Below are 21,762 nucleotides of genomic sequence, written 5' to 3' on the forward strand. Positions count from 1 at the left end.
GGACTCACCCTACAGCCCATAATTAAGTACTGCACATGCGCAATGCTTGCTACGAAACTTAAATCTGCGAACTTGCTGTGATTTTTGGTCTCGTGAACACAGTGCTTTATTAAAGGAAGTCTTGAGCTACAAAATACTCACAACTGAGAGCCAAATTTCGAGTAAGAATAAAAAATTCAAATATTGGATACCATTCGAGAAAATGAAAAATTAGCCTTTAGAGGTCGGCTCTTTGATGCTAATAATATAACAAACGAAACCATATGTATAATTACTGACGGTTACTGAAACGTTTTAATTAAATAATCGTTGACCTAATGTTAAAGAGATAAATTTTATTTACACAACATAACGAACTGGTCACGTCTGTATATGGATATGTATAAAGGCATTAAATTTATTTACAATTATGAAACGTTAAGTTGTAAATGGGGTGTATATATACAGCAGTTCGAATTCACGTAGAACACATTTTGTAGATAAAAGGTATCTTCAAGTGTTTCACAACCAGTCTGGTTTGATGCCAGGACAAATCACTTACCGCCATCGTCTTTGAATGACGGGTTCGTTGTACCAGACTTTTCGTTAAGAACGATATCTCCATTAGGAAGTTCATCTTCATCTTCCGCAATCTCGACGTACTTGTAAAACCAAGCAAGAATACCAAATATTAACATGTCTACAAACATGAGGCCGGCGAATAGGAAGAATTCACTCGCCTGGAAAATAAAACGAAAACGATTGTTATAACGAAAAGGTACTCACACCTAATAAAGCTCAAACTCGATTTGAAAAGGATTCATTAATAATTTTGATCATTCTTGGACATATAGTATAGACTATTACGTAGTACTATTAATGAAATTGGAACGCATGCAAATGTGAAAATTTAAACATGATAAATATCTAAAATCCTGTTCGCGACATTACAAGATGCATGAAAAAAATATCGAGATCGTGGTATTCAAGTAAAGTATACAGCCATTCTTACCTGGCTATCGAAGAAGGCTACTTCGGCAACGATAACGACGATAAGATTACCAAAGGCGACCGTAAGAAGCCAGCAAGCCTGGAGCAAGGCTTTCATACTGACCGGTGCTTGGGTGAAGGCAAACTCAAGACCAGTGATAGAGAACATAACTTCTCCGACAGTGATCACGATGTACTGTGGCAAAAGCCAGAGCATGTGCATGGAGTTTGGTTCGGTGATCGTAATGGTGTTGGCAGTGGCGGAACTGAGATCGTTCACGTAAGCTGTGACGGTGTAGACACCTCCGAGCTTTAACACTACTGACGATTCTACCAAGGTCTCATCCAAATATATGTCATAGGTACCAGGATCAAGTTCGGTAAGATCAGTTACGTTGAACGGCGATATCACCTCCAAAGACAGGACGGTTTTCGAATTTTCAATAAAGTTTAGATTAGCCGTATCCCCGACCGACGAGTTGAGGTAAACCAAAGCTCGGACAGCCGGATCTCCACTCGTCGTCTTGGACACGCTGTCCACGTAGCTGTTGCTTATTCCATCTTTCGTTACGACCCATGAAGTGGCAGTAGCTTCAGTTCCATAAATGGTTCCTGAAACGTTTCACATGTTCATTAAGTAACCGTATATCAGGTCATTCCACAAGAATATTACGAGGATAATTCATCGCGTGGTGAATTCGCTTGCACTTATGCAATACAGGGTACTCCTTGCCAGTTGAAATTTTGCTCATTGTTCGCGATTGGCCGACTCTTCTCTTTACGTCCAATCGTAGACCATGAGAGACAAATTTCGATCGTTAAAATGTACTCGGAGTTGCCGAAATGCAGCCGGATTTCGTTAGAAATCTCCCTTGTATTGCGTAAATGCAGACGGGATATCTTTCCGTGAAATTATTCCGCAAAGGTACACGGAGAGAAAAAAAAGAGCGATTTTACTCAAAACTGTAAGAAAAGAAGGACACATCGGGGTTTTTGGTAAAAAAATACCGATGTCAATTATATTTTTTACTAGAAATTTAGTAGATTTTACTTTGCACACAGTAGTTTTCACTGTTTCTAGAATAAATTCTGCATTTTGCAAAGTATATTTTACCAAATCATATGATGTGTTCCTTTGTTCCTGAAGTTTTTAGTACATCTGCTCTTTTATTCTCTTCGTGTACGAAAGGTGATGTGGCTCTTTTTTACAATGCGTACAAACATTCCCCACTTACCACTCACGGCTCCGTTCAACGTATCTGTCACGCCAAGACTCGAACAACTAGCGAAATTGGCAGTGTAAGCGAGACTAACGTTACCGTTGGCCTCAACGTACTTATTTTCCCAAACCTCCATGTTTTCCAGCACAAAAGAATCATCTCCGACTGTCATTGTGATCGGACAATTCAAGGTGTTGAAGACTCTGACTTGGGCTAGTCCAGACGAAGGAAGCACGGGATACGTTGACTGAAATATATTAAGGAAATCTGAAATTATACGTTCTTGACGTTTGCATGGTTCTAGAAGATTCCATAATTATAATTGTACTGTTGAAACTGATGAGGAATAGCACTTTTATAGTGGTTAAAATTTATACCTCAAGCTGCAACTCCACGATGGCAGAAATTATGAATGCAATTCCAGCCAAGAGTCCACCGGTGGTGAGCTTCTGCAGAGGAGTTCGCAGCAGACGCAACTTGTTAAGGCAGGGATAAATTGCGGTTTCGAAAATCGGTATCAATATGATGATAAGCAGTGGATTGACCACTTGCATCTGGTCCGGCTTTAGGAGAAAACTGCCGATCTGGCCGTCCATTCGTGTCGCTTGGATCGTCCATCTTGATCCTTGCTGATCAAACAGGGCCCAGAAAAAGGGCAGCGGGAGGAACATTTTTATCACTTGGAACGCTGACCTGATATCCGAGATGAATTTCGGGTCGTATTTGTCATCCGCGTAATCCAGCCAGTATTCTCTTTCTTCACCTTTCTTCGACCTCCATTTATTGCCGATTCCATGCTGCAGTTAATTAATTTTGGAAATTCCAAACAGTCAAAACAAAATAATCACAGTCCTATTCAAAAATACTTCTTTGTTTTTATCAATCATCAACCGTGGTTATATATTCCACTTTTGTAAAAGTATGTCATGTACTCACGCAGATACACTTTCCGACTTCTAATACCACGTTTCCTTGTGGGGATTTTATCTTGTACATTGGCTTACCAAGAATGAAGATCACTGGAATAGAGAAACGAATATTGAGGCATGAATTTTGGTTCATAGTCTATCAAACTTGAAGATTATTTTTTTTAAAATACTGCATAATGTTTTTTTAAGGAAGCTATACTAACATGAACGATGCACGAATAATACAGCAATTATATTGTTGTCCTTGACAATATATAATCATACCGTTTTTCTTGATTAAAATAAACCTACCAATGGAAAGAATCATAAGAATTGCCGGAACGAAAAACGCTAGGGAGTAGCAGGTGTTTTCACCGAAGCAGGAAACATCTTCGCGAAGAATAGGAGTGAGGAAAGTCGAGATCAGCGATCCGGTATTGATCGAGAAGTAGAACAAGGAGAAAAAGGTGATCAAATATTTCTCCTGTTGCGGCAACAAAAACTGGTCACCACCAAAGGCTGCAACGCATGGCTTGATTCCTCCTGTTCCAATGGCGATCAACAGCAGCCCCAACAGCGCAAATGTTCTGTAAAGAAAACAGAAATTAAATTTTTTTCTATTTTCATCATATCTTCCGCGCATCTTGCCTATTATGCTATTCATGTAATATACTATGCATATTATGCATAGTCTCGGCTATTTTACACCTGTAAAAAGAAAAAAAAAAACAACTAAACATGTTCAGGCACTTCACTTACCGATCGGGCAAATTCAAAGGAGGTGCCGCACTCCCCGTAAGTACCAATTGTCCAATGGCATAGATGATGCTCACGTAAAAAATGGTGCGAAATTTGCCGAGAAGAGAATCGGCCAGCATCGCTCCGATAAGTGGGAAAAAGTATGCCAACATACTAAAGACATGGTAGATCACGGTGGATGTGTCATCGCTGTAGTAAAGCTTGTTCCGCAGGTAGAGAACCAGGATCGCTGTAAGGATATAAGAAAACGCAAAAAAATTATCAATCTTGAAGTAAATGAAGAGAAGTTGATCGTTTTTCGTTTATCTCTGACATGATATGCTAGCTGGACTTAAGTCCAATTGATACCATCAATTGACACCATCGTATTAGAAAAGGTAAAAAAAGTTACCAATTGGTTCTCAATACAAGTCACGGTGTTTAATTAAATTTTAAAACATCACTAAGAACTGAAGAGTACGAGATGTTTTTTGTTTATACTATAAGGAAGCACACTTAAACTAATATTTTTCACTTCGTTTCAAAGAGTTATTTCTATTTATTATACTTACTTCGAATACCATAGTAGGAAAACCTCTCACAGAACTCGTTGAGGATGATGAAGAAAACAGACCTTGGGTATCTGAGTTTCTGAGAAAAGAAAAACACGTAGGATTTTCATTAATTTTTCTCATTTTTGGTATAACAAATATATATATATTTCAACACTTGAGGATGCTGAAATATCCTGTTAATTTTTTTGCCAGTTTTATTTTTAGTCAGAGAGCATATAATTTTTTTTTTTTTTTGCTCGACATACGATCATATATTCTCGCCGATAATGATATAATCTAACTGTAGTCTCGCCTTCGTTTGTAAAACTGGTTATCGGTTCTGAATATATACATTCGGTAAAGTTGGTTGAAATAATTATGAAGTATTTTTTTTTTTTTTTCATTATTACAAATCATTACAATTGACCATGAAATGTCAGTGTTTTTGCTTACAGATATATTTTGACATGGATGACATCAAGATCCTGTTATATTTAATTCGTTGTGCAAGCTATAATTTTTTGTTCATTTAATAAAAAAAAACTATCTTGAATTCTGTTGCCAACTGATTTTTTAGTGCAAAAACCTGTTTCCTAGGTAGTTTTGGGATTTTTTTTGTCAATTCAACGTGTTTTTGCGTTGAATCGCATTTAGAAGATTACAAGGAAGTTAAAAACAGCACGATCTCAAGTTTCACTGCATCGCGATGTCTCGGTTTTGTTTTTCCTCTTTATTTCACAATTACTGCACATTTTGAAGGCTTTTCAGCATATCTCACTGAAAACTTTCACTGTCATATTGAGCTGCAAACTACGCAGAAGGCCTCGCAGATATATAAGGAACAACGACCCCGCAGCTGCAATTTTTTACGTAACCACATTAGCGATACGGTTTTTTACCGATCAAAACTAGAACGCAACATTCTAGGAATTGCATGTATCGACTCCAGTATAACGTTACCACGTTTCCTTTGTGATATAATCAATATTGAACAATTCTGCTTATCGTATAACTCGTGCTCATTTTTTAAAATCTACGCAAAGATTAACGCATTGCCGCTCTTTTCGCGACAAAACATCGAATAACGTTTCGGGCCTGTTCGAAGACAAAAACAAAAAAATCACTGGAAGTAAAACTTACTTACTTTTCAATGATAAATAAGAAAATGCAATAAAAAATTGGAGGTTCTTTTTGAAAAATAAAAATTGGGCCTCAACGGGCCCAAAAACTGGGATGCCCATCCGATGTCCGCCTTCATATACAACAAATTTTGCTTGAAATATTTTTCAATTTAATGCATATTTATTGAAATGGAACGCCCCGTATATACGACACAAAAAACCTCGGACCCTAAGATAGTTTGATAATTGTAGAGCAAAATTGAAAAAGAATGTAAGTGATATTTAAAAAAGAAGAAAGGAGTTGTTCGGAAAGGCCAATTGTTCCGAAGGAATCGAATCGTTATTTTTGTTAATTTTTCTATCAAAACAATTGACTCTCCGAATTCTCTTCGATTGGACTAAAACTCGTTCCAGTCAACGAAGTTTCCTCGATTTACTAATCTATCAACGTAATCGATTTTGCATGGTCGTATTTTTAAAAGAATTTGGAACACCGTAGTTGAGGATAATAAGTTCAATACGTATGCTTCGATAATTAAAATCCGTTTCATTCAATAAACATTGTCTAACAACAGCGGATAGAGATCGGCTATTGATGTCAAGGTTGTATCGTTAAAGTTACGACAGAGATCGCGATACAAACTCTATTCGCCACGTCCTGTTGGCCTTCCATTGTTTTCATTTCGGTTACTGACCGTGTGGTGTCGGTTATTCTTTGATTGGACGGAAATTCACGATGCAATGCTTGGTAACATCATAGAAAAAGGCGAGGGGCTTTTCACTTCCGAGTATGATCGCTTCTTAACTACACTATTCAACTGATTTTGTCTATCTATCCAAAGACTCGCCGATACTCGCCGGCAACGAGGAAAAAGAATTTACCGACTTGGATTGACGAGTAAAGAATTTTTTTCCCCCGATTCGAAGAAAGGCCAATTTTGTGATTCGACGGAAAAAGTTAACCTCGAATCACCGATTCATAAGCTAAACTGAATTTCTGCCACAGTGTGAATTTTATTACACCAATCAATCGACAGATCAATGAACTTGGTGTTATTATACAGTAAAAGAAAATAAATTGAACGGTGAAAATTTCGACAGACATCAAACTGATGAAAATTAACAAGATTCAAATTAAGGTCATGTAGCAGTCCTACCCTTACCGACCGAGTAAATTCACCCGTTTTGTTCCTATATGCATCGTTGAAATTTGAACTATTCCCGTTCATTTGTTTATTTTGCGTAGGGAGAAAAAAGTGTGAGTTTGCTCGGTCGGTAAAGGTAGGAGTATTACATATCCTTAAATTCCGTTTCTACTCCGTCGTTTTCCTACGATATGATAATATAAAATCTCTGCCTATTACAATTTGAAGATTGTAGAATAATCATTGCGAACTGTACGTATGCACGTAAGTATACATGTATTGATCTAAAATAGCTTACATTCCATTTCTGTAATTAAAATGTAGAATCGTGAATAATTAAAAGCAAGTTTGATCGTGTATAAAAATTGATTCCTTGACTCCAAAAATTTTTTATGTAACTCGCAAGGTTTCATTAGCACAATATATATATCGACTTGGTTAAACTATTGCGTAACAGTAGTTGCGTATAACGATAATAATTCACTGAATGTAACAGGTTAATTTTGAAGTGTGTCGCCTGCGCGAGGAGAGAAATTATAATAAAAACTCGAAGAGCTGCAGATTTCGAATATCCATATAAATGCATGATTTGCATATAAATTGCAAAACTCTATTTCGCAAGATAATCCAAATGCAAATGCGTGCAACTTTCACAGTGTGACAATGAGGTCATTTTGCTTCGTATTTGTCGTTATTGTAAATTTTGATTGTACGTACGTACGTACATACATGCAGGGCAAGTGATACACTGTTAACGCTAAAACAATAGCTCACATGCATGGAAATTGCACATACTGCTGGGTAATTACTGTACGCAGCGTTATCAAATATCTATCACGTGGAAAGCTTCATTATGAGTGACAATAATTTGACCGTGAAATGTCAATGAACGTACTTCAATACATATTGTTAGTAGAATTCCATTGTTGTGGCGTGTTTTCGTGCAGACTCTCAAGATTTATTTAACACTGTCGACCAGACGTGTTGTTTGATTGTTCAATTTTTATAAACGATATCGTATACACGGCTAATTTTATTCGTAAAATTGCATGCTTCACAAATTATTAGAAACGAGACGTTTTTTCACAAGAACAATAATTTGAAAGTTGATGCACAGATTCATCGTTTTTGTTAATATTTTTATTTTTATTTTTTTTCTCTCATTTACTGAAAACCTAAAGTAAAAATCTTTCGTTTTACGGAGGATTCATCGGAGGAAAAACAAAGTTTATGTTAAAATTGGATAAACTGATTATTGCAAAACACTTTGATTTTTGGCTTGATTATTAGTTGAAATTTGTAACATAAAGTTTTTATAAACTGTAAACGCACGTTCTTCTTTCATCAAAATTCACCCAGCTGTCAATTTCGATACATCGTATTGTTTGAAACTTCTTTCTTTTTTTTTATGTTCGATACTTTTTTCGCCATCAAATATTTACAAGCCGGAAAAATTTTATGAAAAATACTCTCAATTCTTATGTACATATAAAAAATAAGTCATTGACGCTATTTGCAATCACTCAGTTTGCAGCTGGAAGAAAGCCGTGCGACTAAAATGTCTCGCTTTCGTATATGACCCAGTTACGGATGATTCGTGAGAAATAATTATCAACCGTAGTTTCTATCAGCTCGTATTAGGTGTGTACGTACATACCGTTACAGTTTACGTGAGACGTAAATAGCAAAAGAGTTTTTTGCCATGTGTTTGTTCAGTTGATTGTGTTGTATTTTTTTTTTTTTTTTTATTTTTATTTTTTATTTTTTATTCGTATAATAAGGCGTTGATATTAATTTATAGCTGAACCACATCCGAAGACTTATATGAAAGAAATGGTCCCCAAAACGTAATAAAAAAGAATTGTAAAATGTTAATAAATTCTTATTGCTTATAGCTTCGAAACTGATATGAATATTCATAAACGTCACCTGCAATATTTGCAAGCGTATGTACGAAGAGAACGTTTTTACAATGGTCGACCTTTATTATCTTGAACGTATGCCAAGTGCACAGCACGAACAAAGGCAGCGTGTTTTAAAATATCGTTGTACATTGATGGATATAATTTGAATAGTATTTGCAACGTCGGTTTCACGAAGGAAAAAAAAAAATTTAGATCAGTGATTGGGAAAATTGTAATTTTGTTGGTAAAAATTCATTCCACACAATTCGGAAAAATTGATTCAACCAGTATCGTGACTATCAAAATTGAACAAGAACTACGATCTTGGTATTGAAAAAAATGTCAGCGTGTAAAGTGATTGAGAATCAAAAATTTTCAAAGATCTTAGTTAGTGTGTAAATATGTTAAGAAACTTACATCCGACAATAAAATTTTACTCGCAAATTTTTATCTGATCGTAATTTGAATATTTTGTTACTTTTCTGTTTTATTTCTTACGATAGTTTTTTCAACGGACTGTACATAACGTAATATAAGACGTCGAAGCACATGCTAGATAAATTTTATCGTCTAATATATTTCGCTCACGTTTAACACTGCATATGTGTCAATATATGAATGTAAGTCAGAAGTCACAACAATAAGACTCGTCGCACCGGGAGTTTGAATCTCGCGTGTGATTTATCAGCTGTTAAGAAAAATGTTATTTACGTTAAAGTTACTAGGAAAATTCTAGTGACATTTTAGTAACCAAAAACTGGAAATTTCTTTACCGGCATATTTTAGCCCTCAGTTTATACGCTGCCTCAAGATATTGCAAGGATAAACCCATCGCATATGTTTTGCAAAAACGATTCTGCAACTTATTACTCAACGATATACGCACCAGGTATTGCCCGCCTTTCAATATACGTGTCGCAATCAAAAACCTGTTTCAAACAACGATCAACCTGCACCGTTTGACCGTGTAATTCTACCATTTGCACAATATATTATTACAAGTCAGAGCCCGGATTAATGTGTAAATACATGTTATTTATTTAAATAATTTTCATTCCTTACACTAAGAGAAATTTTTAGTTCCGATTACCGCTCGGTCCTTAACTATTTTCATTTTTTACCACAATCGAAAAATATAGTTCTAGGTAGAAAATGAAAATTAGTTTTCTAGCCGTTACCGGAAACTCTAGTATCAGTTACTATTCTTTCTCATTACGATCACTGTTGCTATATTTTCTTGCAACTGTTGCGAAAATTTAATGTCTTGTACAACAATAAATTAACGTTAAAGCCTTGTTTAACTAAGAAAGTAGAGTAAACCTCAGAAAGTGATTTAGCGTTGCAATTACCAAAAAAGGATCGATAATAGCGCAAAATGGTTACGCGTACCTGGTTTTTCGTAATACCAAAAATATTCAAACAGTTTTTTTTAACGGTACCTGTTTTACTGAATTTTACTAGTTACTCTGACAAATGAAATTTTTTTTAGTGTATTTGGTTTTCTACATAAAGTATCAAGTTTAAAGCCAAGAAATGCAATTTCTACTTTCTGCATTTTAATTTTTTTAATTCTATATGTTATACTTTGTAATATTTAATACACATTCGTCCGGTACCTAATTACAGGTGTACGCCTATGCAGGTGTTTTGTAACAATAAACGAGGCAAAAAACCAAAACTAAGATACGAGTAAAACGTTACCTGTTTCGTTTGACATTTTTCGACCGTCATATTTCAGCGTTTTGGTGAAAAGTCGTTTAAAAAAACTCCGCTCTACGAGCGATATGTAATAAGTCGAAGACTCGTTTCCGGTATCCCTTCACTTCCGTTTACAATTTCCTAAGCCTGCATCCCAATAGTTAATCAATTAAATCACACACTGTGCAACGAAACACTTGCAAATCGATTTAAGGATCTTGATTTTCCGCTAGCTGATAGTTTCGTGATCAGTTACAGACGGATGTTTTTCGCGATTAACAAATTTCGCGACGATTCTATGCATTTGGGGTCTGTTTGTTTGTTTGTTTATTTATTTATTCACCCGTTCTTTTTTTTTTCAAATTTATCTCTTCTCGGTTTATTCTCTTTCGCGGATGCGATAGACGCGCGAAGCGTTCTTTCACCGCCAACTCATTCGTCTGACGTTCTGACGGAACTCTGAAGGCATGGCACCTATAATGCTTGCTTCTGCCTCCCGACACGAGCCGCAAGATTTTTCAGGGGGGATGAGAGATTGATTCACTTTGAACCGGGAGACGGTGATTCGGGATGTAAAACGAGGAAAAAATATGTAAATATTTTCATGCTACGGAACTCCCAGGCTGATTATAATTTTCTCTGTTTTCATGTTGTGTGTACGTTAATTAATCGATAACCGGGTCATTGATTATTAAACTTTGCTTTCAACTATCAATGACCCTCCAATAACAGCAATAAATACCGGAATATTATTGAATTTGATTATGTATAATTGAAAATCGGTGACAAAAAATTGAACAGGGGAATTAGTAAAAAGGCTTTAAGTGTCATTTTTTCAAAAAGAACAACTTTTTCTTTAGAAAACGTACAAACTTTTTCAAACAATAAATTGTTTTTTTTTTTCTTCTCTCTTTTTCTTTTTTTTTTTCAATAAAATTGCACTCGCAGACTTTTTTCATTTTCCACTTCGATCAGTGCAATTAAGTAAATCGTTATAAGTTTCATTCATTAATATTGCTGTCGGATCGAAGGGTTAATTTTCTCGTACATAATAACACGGCTAAAGATTCCTTGGAATTACCTTTATTTCAGAAAAAGCCAATCATTTTTTTTTTTTTATCATATATTTCATTAGTCCAAAACTTTGTTTTTTAAACATTGTTAAAATTATCTGATAAGCCTATAAAGAAAGCGTTCGAATTTGAAAAAAAGTTTGCTTCGTGGGACGCACGTTGAAAGTGAAAACTTTCGATGAAATTATCCTTTCCTTTTTTTTTTTGTTTTTTGTTTTGCATGTCGACATAAAATCGTTCACACTTTCTCTTATTTGTTTAAATTATCGGCGGTCACACACGGTGCAGTGACTTTCCGCCATCTTGTGCTCTATCTCTCTCGTATGTATGCGTTATATATTACGAGTATAAATAAGGAATGCCATTTAAAAATCAACTCTGCGCGGCCTCGCACAAAAAGTTTTCACTTTAAAAATTAAAATATCGGTCAAACCGTGATCGATTTTTTCCGAAAAATCCTGATGTCTTACAGTTACAAACACTGAAGAATTTGTTTTAAATCAAAACGATGCGTGAAAGTGTGAAAATTTGATTTATTCATTTGAATGTTTAGACAATTGTAGAAATTCAAACGGAATTTGTTTTTTTTTCTGGGAGAGAATCTCAGAGCGGAGAAAATGGTATATAAAATTTGTGGGTTGTATGAAAATTCAGTTGACATTTCGATCGTTTTTCATTTTGTCGATTTTTGTTTTTTTACAGCTGTGTGAATATAATTTTTAAAAACTGAATTCCAAAGGGTGTAATTCAAGCCCTTAAACACTCGATATAATTCCTAGTGACGAGTGACAAAGTCTCGCAACTTGGCATGGAATACCTTATATATACTCCATATATAACATGAGATGAATCGTGTCCGGAAAAGATTGACAAGAAATCTATAGATCTTCGTAATAGTAAATTCTTCACGGAAAATAAATTTCTGTTTGCTCGACGTTTTTAAATTCTTGATCTTAATGATTGGTCATGAAACTCCGCACGTGGATAAACAATCTGCTTTCACAATCCCAAGGCTCATACCTGATTAGAAATTTGAATTTTCTCTGGGAACTAGGTTAGAGCAACAGTATCGTTAACCAGACTTTTCTCGTATCCGTGAAGCCAATTAGAAATTACTTATAATATTCAAACGATGCATTAAGACGTTTCAACCCTGAGGCAACACGTTCTGAGAACTATTTTAATTACTTATCTTAACCTTAAGACAAAGTACCGGATAGCAAATGAATTTTTTCCGATTACGAATGGTAACCAGTACTGTATATTCCGGTAATAGTTGCGATAATTTGATATTAGTTCAACAAACTGAACAAAAAGGTTTAATGTTGCAATAACAAGAAAATGTATCATTGACAATTTTACCATCTTAAGGTCACGTAGAAAAAGGATGAGCTTGCTCGGTCGGTAAAGGTAGGAATACCACGTGACCTTAATTCTGGAAATTCCAACGGACGTAATATTCGAACCAATTATAAACGCATTATAACCAAGTTGCAAAGAATACGATGTGACTTAATTTAATGTATCAATTTTTCTCACAATCTGACGATTTCGTTCACAGATCCGTGAAATCCGTTTCATAAACTTCTCAAGTCAAACGGAAGAAGAATGCAAATTGAAATTGGTTTACTGCGGTACGTTTGAATCTTTCGTACCGTTACCATTAATAATGCGCACAATATTTCATCGTCTATTTAATATAATATAAACCTCTATAAATTATTAATTAAATTCATTATCGAGGCATGTGCGGCTGCCGTAAGACTCGAATTATGAAATTCATTAATTTGCTTGGGCTCTTTCAAGTATTTATAAGAACATCTCGAGGCCGCCGGCAAGTTACAAAGACTCAGCCTGTAACGTATAAGAAACATGTATTACAGACACAACAATTCGCACGCTATATTGCCGAGTTGAATGATTATCGTCGCTACGAAGTGGCGACAAAATCTTAAGTATATAATATGCATTGATTGCAATTTTCGCTCATTCAATATTTCTTTACACTGCGCGTATACTAGAGTGGCTAATTTTTTTACTTTTCTTTTTCTCAAGGTGCTGATCAAAACATTTGCGACAAACATGGAAAGAAAAACTTTCGTATTGATCTTTGATTTATGCAAAAATTATTATTGCATACTTTATACACAAAAAAAAAATAATAATATACATATTCGTTATGATTGCGTGTGATATGCAATAATTATTTATGATCATTGAATAGAGACGAACTTCATATCAGTAATAATAACCAGGCGGATAGTTAACAATCGATTTCTTCTCGGAGGTTAAAAATTGAAAAAAAAAAAAGAAATTTATTGCACTTACTGTAAGAGGATTTTTCGTCGTAAAATCGGCATTGTCCTTTATTTCTTTCAAAGGGATCTCCTGATAAGAAACAACCGAACGACTTGTCGAACTGTTTCGACGCATTTTTACACTTCCACGTCTCCCCGCAATAACTTTCAGATCGTCATCCGAATTCACTTCCGAAAAAACGAGTTTCATTTTCTTCTTTGAGTTTCTCTATATTTTTTATCTTTTTTTTTTTTACCATTCTCAACCTTGGCGTGCAACATGCATTCAACTGGCATAATGGACAAATAACTATTCTATGAGCGAAAGTAAGATTTACTGTGTTCAAGGATATTATACTTATAAGTTACGATTCGTCGTAAGCTGTTTTTCATTGGCGAATTTATTCTTAGACAAATTGTAGCTCGATTTATTTGATGTTTGAATCACGGTGTAAATGAGATTAAACATCTTATTCAGATCATTCACAATTGTTGATATAGTAATTTGAAAAAGGGTAAAATTTTGTCAAATAATCGGCATTTGCGGCGTCTCCGGAAAATTTGTTGCTAATCGTGAAAATTTTTAAGCACTTCAATTCAATGCATATAACACGCAACCAAAAATCATTGTTTCAAATACCCGGAAATTTTTCGTCAATCCGTATTAGAATTAATTTATACGTGGAAATTATACATTTTATACAATTGTTTGAATTATTCGTACAAACTCGATTATTACAAAAAAATAATTGCAATCAGCCGAAGATCACGATTGATAAAAAACAAAAAAAAGTGTAGATATTGCATATAAACTGTTTCTCCGGTTTGTCAGCTATAGTGCAAATGTTATAAATTTTCAATCTTTAGCACAGCCGATAATGTTTCGACAAGAATAAATTATCACACCTAGATTATGACTTTCGCAAGCAGTTTCACATTTACAAATAATATATTGCTTAAGGATTTACGAATTTGACTGTCTCGTCAATAATTGACCAACTTTCTAGTCTTGTACGCGGATTTTAAAATTCTCTCGCCCACGGATGTTAGACAAGTTTCCTTATTCTGAAATTTGTATGTTATTTATTTATTTTCTCCTCCTGTACCGGTAAAAATTATAAGGAGATAAAAATCGTGTTGTCAGTTATCCATTTCTCGATGATACCTTTTTAATCGCAAGATTTCCGAAAATTCCGAACGATTATTCTCAGTTTCACCAATTATTCACCTACGTAGTAAATATTTTCATTTAATATTGCACACCATAAGTTTGCGATCACAATGAATATTTTATCCGTGTTTCTTTTGAAATAAATATTTACCGTACCGTTCTTTTCTCTCCTTGTTAATCAAGTACTATTTACTGTTTACACTTGATAAATATGTTACGCTGCACAGTTAAGAATGATAAAAAAAAGAACGCTTGGGTTAAATGCATATATTATGCATATTAATATCGCTAAATCGCTGCTCAATCGGCAGACTATAAATGATAATAAAGGCCGTCAACGCGAATCGGAAGTTCGTTAAACATTGAACGAGCCAAATTGTTCGAGCAGGCTGATAAATCAATTACTAGAATTGATTTTGACCAGCGCAGCTATCTCGTTGTGAGATTAAGCGAATTGAAAAGCAAGACTTGGTCTGCAACGGTGATAAATAACAGAAGGCAATGTTAACAACTTCGAAATACTTAAGCCGAGTAACCGAAGAAATGCGTCAACGAAAGCTTTTATAAATTATAGCAGCAGAGGAGAATCGGCTTATGTTTTATTCACAATAAATCGAAAACAGTTATACCTCGATGTGTCACTGAATCGGAATTTTTTATTTACTCTCTGCGACTTTCGCGCCAGCTTTGCACCTCTCGTTATTTTACTAATCGTGTAAAATTTTACTGCGTCATTTGTGGAGTCTGACCTTATCATAATTAGTTTGGACGCTCAATTATAAAATAGCCGATTTTCGATAAAGTCTTTCCCTTATCTTTACTGATTCTTCACCATCGCTGATTACCTCGTTATTCATCGATTATACTGAAATGACGAATTGCCATAACTGTCACTATCAGATGAGAGAGTAATTACTGGTCAAAATATTGTAATTTGTGATTGAAAGGAAGAAGGAAGAAATCACAATTCTAATTTACAATTAGTTGAATGAATATTTGATTGTAAATGTAAACAGTGATTCCAGTATTCAACAAGATTACAATTTTAATCACAAATTACGAACGTGTTCAGTTTTTAAAAAGATTCGTAGAGCGAACTTGATCGAGTCTACTAAGGTTTTAACCATTTTGAATCGATTTGAAACGAAGTATCGGTATCTAAGCCTTCGTTTACAATTCTAGTATTTTCTGTATTCATATTTTCAAATTAATAGTTTACGAACATAATAATTCGACGAAATTATTGAACAGTATTGATTTTTGATCAACCAACTTCCATATGTATTTTTTTTTTTTTTTTGTCATACTCAAAATTTCTCTATGTTTCGTTCAGAAAAGACTATCCGTTGGAAACTTCATCACCAGTAATTTTCTGTAGAACAATAATAACCTATTTCATACAGGATCGTTGAACTCTCAATTGTTTGTCTCAAGCTCTTTCTCATGTAGGTAGACCAGTGTTGCCAGATGATCCGTGTGACTTTCCCGTAGACGCTGTCTGTAATTCCCCCCCTAAAAATCCCGTAAGAGGATCGATCTTTTAACCTTCGATTTTTAGTAGAATAGATTTTCACACGTCCGATAGTGGATCAATTTTTTACTCTTCGATTTTTAGTAGAATCGATTTTCACACGTCCGATACCGGATTGATCCAGAGATCGATTCTTAACAGAAGATCGAACATACTTACCCTCTGGTTCCCCCTAAAAATCCCCTAAATCACCCTCATCTCCCGCCAAGCAATTTTACGAACCTCTAGACGAAATTATTTATTTTTAAACTCTTTTTAGAATTTATATATACAACGTAGAACACTGTCGAATAGTAATTACCATACGAATGATCTACTTCGTCAAGTTATCTCGTACATTTCAGTGTTTGCACCTGCATTTAATGGCAAAATAAAAATTTCCATGATTTATGTCTGCTTTGGAGATTGTTGAGGTTACAATTTTTGATTAGTCGATGGATCAACGTCAAACCGTCAGATCTGATCTCCGATAGGTTATTTTCTTGATTATTTTAATTGATGTCACGTAAGAGTCCTGACGCCATAGCGCATGCGCTATGGTCTCTGCATTCTGCTTATGGCGTCTGAATTCTTATGCGCTTCCAATTTAAGACGGTTAATATTCAAAATTGCCAACGTTATCGTACGGAAATATGATGAAAGTCAGCAAGTGTAAGCATAAATATCAAAACCAAGATAACGCGAATAGCGTCTACATACGACTCACGATAAAAAGCGAAAAGCAAACGTCTATTTAAAACCTAAAATAATGACTGCCCGATAGGGAATATCGGCAAGATTACGAGAATCAGCGTAATGGTGATTGTACAATATGTGAAAACGAAGAAACACGGAACACGAATAAACGGTTGCGTGCCGTTCTGCAAATTGATTCGAGTCGACTTGAGTATGTCGCAGGCTTTCACGATGGCATAAAAAAAATCTCTTGAAACTTGAAAGTCAACCGCGCATGCGCCTAATAATTCAATCTCATTGGTCAGTGAAATCTTCCCGCAGCGATATTCTTGTCCGCGACGCAGGCCGGCCAACGTACGCAAAATGTGTACGTTTGAATTTTCAAAGAGCATAAGCATTGAATTCCGACCGTTCTTTGAAGAATCAACTTTCCGACCCAACAACAAATGCTTCCCAAACCTTTCCGAGTCGCTACCTCAATTATTTGAGATTCTAACCTCGAAAATTCGTATCAACTACATCGTCGCCAGAAACAGTTTGACAGCTAAAAACTCGGGATGGCCATCCTGCACGAACAGCCGATAAAACTCGCGCATGCGCGGTTGATTTTCAAGTTTCAAGATATTGTCCCGGTACACAGAGTACATACATACATCCAGAGACGATTGTTAGTATTGAATATTCACTACAAGTGGAGAACAATTTTGCATGAATTTCAACTTCCCTTCCAACTAGTTGTAATTTACTGAAAATTTTCTCATCCGAGAAAAAGTTACAAGAATTTCAAAAATAAGGCTTCGCAACAAAAGTTCAAAAATTGTACGCCCTTTGCCTTAGTCTATATTTGTCTAAGTGAATTAATTTTTGATGTCAAAAGTTCCATCCAATGGAATGCAACGATTAGCTCAATTATCGGCTCGATCGAAAAACTTTTTTTTTGTGGGTGGTACACTTGAGAAATTATGTCAAAATCTATATTGTCACCTTAATTCGCCGGCGTAACGACTTGTTGAAACTTTAGTGCAAAAGAATGTGTTCAAAGTATGTGACGGGTGAATTGAAATAGTTGCAAAAAAATTAGCACAATGGCAACATCGTTTCACACCGAACAAAGCGTCTACAAAAATTTATTCCAGTGTGTACAACTTTCACCTGTGACAAAATTTTAAAGACCGCTGTGAAATTCATTCCAATAATCGGCATTCAATCGCAATTCCACATGACATACAGAAATTGCATCGATGATAATTTATTACTATTATTTGGATACTAAGCGCATCATATGACGTTTATTCAGAGTGTTTCATAGAAAACGACTCAGTACATTGGGTTGCCTACCATTGAGGGGAACAAATATCAGAAAAACAGACCTACCGAGTCATTATCACTTTGGTAAAATAAAGTCGTATAATGCCGATAACTTCGTGGGTCTGTTTTACCGACGTTTGTTCTCCTCAATAGTAGGCAACCCAACATGCCGCGGCGCTTCCTTGGAAACACCCTGTATACATACGAAAATAAAAATTTCGCGAACTGTATTTATTTTACACGAGAAAAAGAATCCCTTTTAAATGATCGAGCAATGCATAAGTAATTGCAGAACATTGCAAACGTTGCATGTGTCAATTTTCTAATTCTCGGTACCGAGTTGAGGAGGAATATATGCATATCTGCAATTATCATAAATACCTGATATCTCATTGCCGAGTTTATCGGTACGAAAAGCTCGTTAATCTTTCTTACTGACTTATCTGATAATGAAGTGAAGTTATCAAGCGGACAATTCACGAATTGATTATTCGAGTAAATTAAGCATATACTTTGTCAATTGACGCTTCAAACAACCTATTGGGTTGTCTTAGGCAATAGAATTGTTCCAGATCGATGAATTTCGCATTTTTACCCGAAAAAAGTTTCCAATTTTTCGGTTTTCTTATCATTGGTTCTGAATATTACTTTTTAAACTATATAGAGAAAAAATCGATCAAGCTCACCTCTTCGGATGTTTCTGGATCGACGTTCGGATCAGTAGCCGCAACGTCTGAAATAAAAACCATACGTGTTTAAGAATTATCGAACACAAACTTCATCGGTCATTGAAATTTCCTCAAAAAATGTAAATAATTGATGTCATCTTTTCATATATGCAAACAATTCCGACGAGTTTTTGACTAATTATGGAACAAGAAAGCCAACATTAACGGTTATTTTTAAAAGACCACCTGCGACTCCCGAAGAATCTAATCGATTCGTGCCTATTGCTTGGAATGTTGAATGGTTGGTAATGGTAGATCCATTTGGGGTCAACGGCAGTCTAACACATAGGAAGATAAAAAATGATGAATGTCGAATCAATTGTGGCACCAGAACATCGCGTGCGTGACGTTTGATTAGGTAGGGATAAGAGATTCATCTCAGCGTGTTCCAAGAAAATTGCTTCTCTGGAGTACGTTTTGGAAAATTGACATTTAAATACCGTATTTATTGGAAGATCATTAGTTCGAAAATTTTGCTCACCAAAGTTTTCCGCAGGTAACATTTCGCATGTTTTTAAATCGTTTCAGTGAAATGTAATTTGTAATTTGCATTATAGCACAAGAGTTTTAAATAATTATAAACTATATTTCAATGAATAACACTCAGTGCAAATGCTTGATAAACCTTTACATTTCGACTCCATTTATAAAACTGGGTTACATACCAATCAGGTACTGTATATTACATATATTACATATGTACATCATACACAACATTCCTAATTTAATACATCAGCAAGTTCACAAATTAAATACGCGCGTGTTACACTTTTGTACGACCATAAAAAAGCTCCCCAGTTTTTATTCACTTTGTCGCCTAGCGGAGTTACCAGTAAAAACAAAAAAAAAAAAAGAATCAACGAAACAAAGAAAAAAAAAAAAAAGAAAAATACAATTTCCACAATTTATAGTAATTATAACTAAGATTGCAATTTTGTAACGAATTAGTTGACTGCTTGTAATAAAATTTCACGATCATTGTAGCTGCTGGATTAAATAATCAAAGTATCGAACAGTGTTTATACGTTCAGCTTAACTAACATTTGACCCGGAAATTAAAACACCAAACGTTTCAATTAAATGTCACTATATGAAGGAACGTAAATTTATGTCTTTTTGACAAATGCAGTTTCAATTTATGACCGATAAAAAATATTTCCAAGTTCAATGGGAAATCTATTTACTGTGACTAAATTTAATAGCCGTGTTCCAATACATACGAAAAAAAAGATTAAAACGTATTGAATACTTTGTATTTGTTATTACTATTTATAATTGTCGTCTCTAACTGCTTTCGTTTTTTTACAATAACCGAAAAATTACAACAAAAGTATTGTTACAGTATTGAAAACTATATAATCACACTAAATAGTAACTTTTACCAAATTTTCTTGCAATTTCAGCAATATTCAAACCGTAGCTAAGATCCTCTATCGCAAGAGGTAAAAAATCAAAATTTTCCCATCGTACCTTGGCTTGATCCGGGCGGATTTTCTTCTTCTTTACTCATATTCCTCGAGTACTGATAGCGGGGTTTCCTGACTCCGGTTCCCTAACCCTTTCCAGCACTCTCGCCTAGTCGCCAACTAAGTAACTAACTAGCCCCAATGCACCTGTGGTCCGTTCATCGTATCGCTTCTTTATCTCGGTAATATCACTATAAATCATACTTCTTGGCCTATCAATGTGACAATAAGACGTTTTTATCAGTAGCGAGCCGCTCACGCTGCGACGGACAGCCTCTGATCTCGAGTGAACTGAATAGGACGTTCCATCAGAGAAGAAGGCATCGAAGATTTGCTCAGTGAATTCAAACAAACCAGAAAACGTATCTTGATCTCAGATCAGTGCCTTGTCAATGTCACTTATCAAAAAGCGAACAATCTTCGGAGACTCATTTCGTATGCGGAAGAAAATCTACTTTCGAATCAAGTATTCGCGTATTTGAACGCTGTCGAGAAAATGTCTTTAACCCAATTTAAGCAGTCGTTTGAAGTTCATGTGAATATTTACTGGGATTCGTCGAATATTGTGTTTTTTCGTCATAACGCTTTGGAAGATTTGTACTAATTTTGACATTTTAGTTATTATTCAATTACAGTCTTAAAGATCGCAGCAATAAATACATTTATGCAATCATTTTCATTAACTCGAAAATTTAACGCAATTATTACAGCGATAATGAGATAAGATTTTGTACAGACGATTTTATCCGCGAAAAATGTCGGGTTAATACATATAACTACATCGTTATATGGCATCTGTATTCGATAAAACAGAGCAGACCGGAATATAATTAATCGTATTGGGTAAACCACTTGAAGGAGCAATTAAGTAAACCCTAATGACTTTCGACTATCATAAGCCGTGTGTAGAAATTTTTTTACAATTCTATGAAATGCTAGAAAAACTGAAATACTTGATAAAAGACAATAATAAAAAAATAAATGAAAAATGAAGTCTATTTTTCAAATGTGAGGAATTATTCTGTTGGAATAAATAATATTGTTGAACCTGAACGTTAAGTTATACACTTTATTGACTAATTTTTGCACCCTGAATTACGCAAGACTTGAAAAAAACTCTCAAGTCAGGCTTTACGTCTTTTATTGTTTTTGCTCTTAAATAATAACTCTTTGCGATCAGGCGATAAAAAAAACTAATCGATGAAAACTCTCGAAATCGTATCAAGTCCAGGATTGTACAAATATGCTTATGTCTT

At 35.0% G+C, this 21,762-nt stretch overlaps 1 protein-coding gene across 3 annotated transcripts; it reads right to left on the reverse strand.

The window, feature by feature from the left end:
- Positions 1–315: 315 nt before the first annotated feature.
- Positions 316–20,646, reverse strand: LOC107221064 (peptide transporter family 1). Of its 3 annotated transcripts, XM_015659929.2 has the most exons (10): positions 20,511–20,646; positions 18,999–19,045; positions 4,408–4,486; positions 3,857–4,085; positions 3,410–3,684; positions 3,126–3,208; positions 2,567–2,986; positions 2,205–2,436; positions 992–1,581; positions 316–719 (listed from the first exon to the last, which is right to left on the reverse strand). In XM_015659929.2, exons 1-10 carry the CDS (start codon positions 20,548–20,550, stop codon positions 534–536), a joined length of 2,181 nt encoding a protein of 726 aa, XP_015515415.1. In that variant the 5' UTR covers positions 20,551–20,646; the 3' UTR covers positions 316–533. The 3 variants fall into 3 exon arrangements, with proteins under 3 accessions (XP_015515415.1, XP_015515414.2, XP_015515416.1); XM_015659928.2 differs by lacking the exons at positions 18,999–19,045; positions 20,511–20,646 and adding an exon at positions 13,659–13,778; XM_015659930.2 differs by lacking the exons at positions 18,999–19,045; positions 20,511–20,646 and adding an exon at positions 10,261–10,718.
- Between the last annotated feature and the right edge of the window lie 1,116 nt (positions 20,647–21,762).

Source organism: Neodiprion lecontei, chromosome 7 (assembly GCF_021901455.1).
Source record: "Neodiprion lecontei isolate iyNeoLeco1 chromosome 7, iyNeoLeco1.1, whole genome shotgun sequence".
Lineage (NCBI taxonomy): Eukaryota > Metazoa > Arthropoda > Insecta > Hymenoptera > Diprionidae > Neodiprion > Neodiprion lecontei.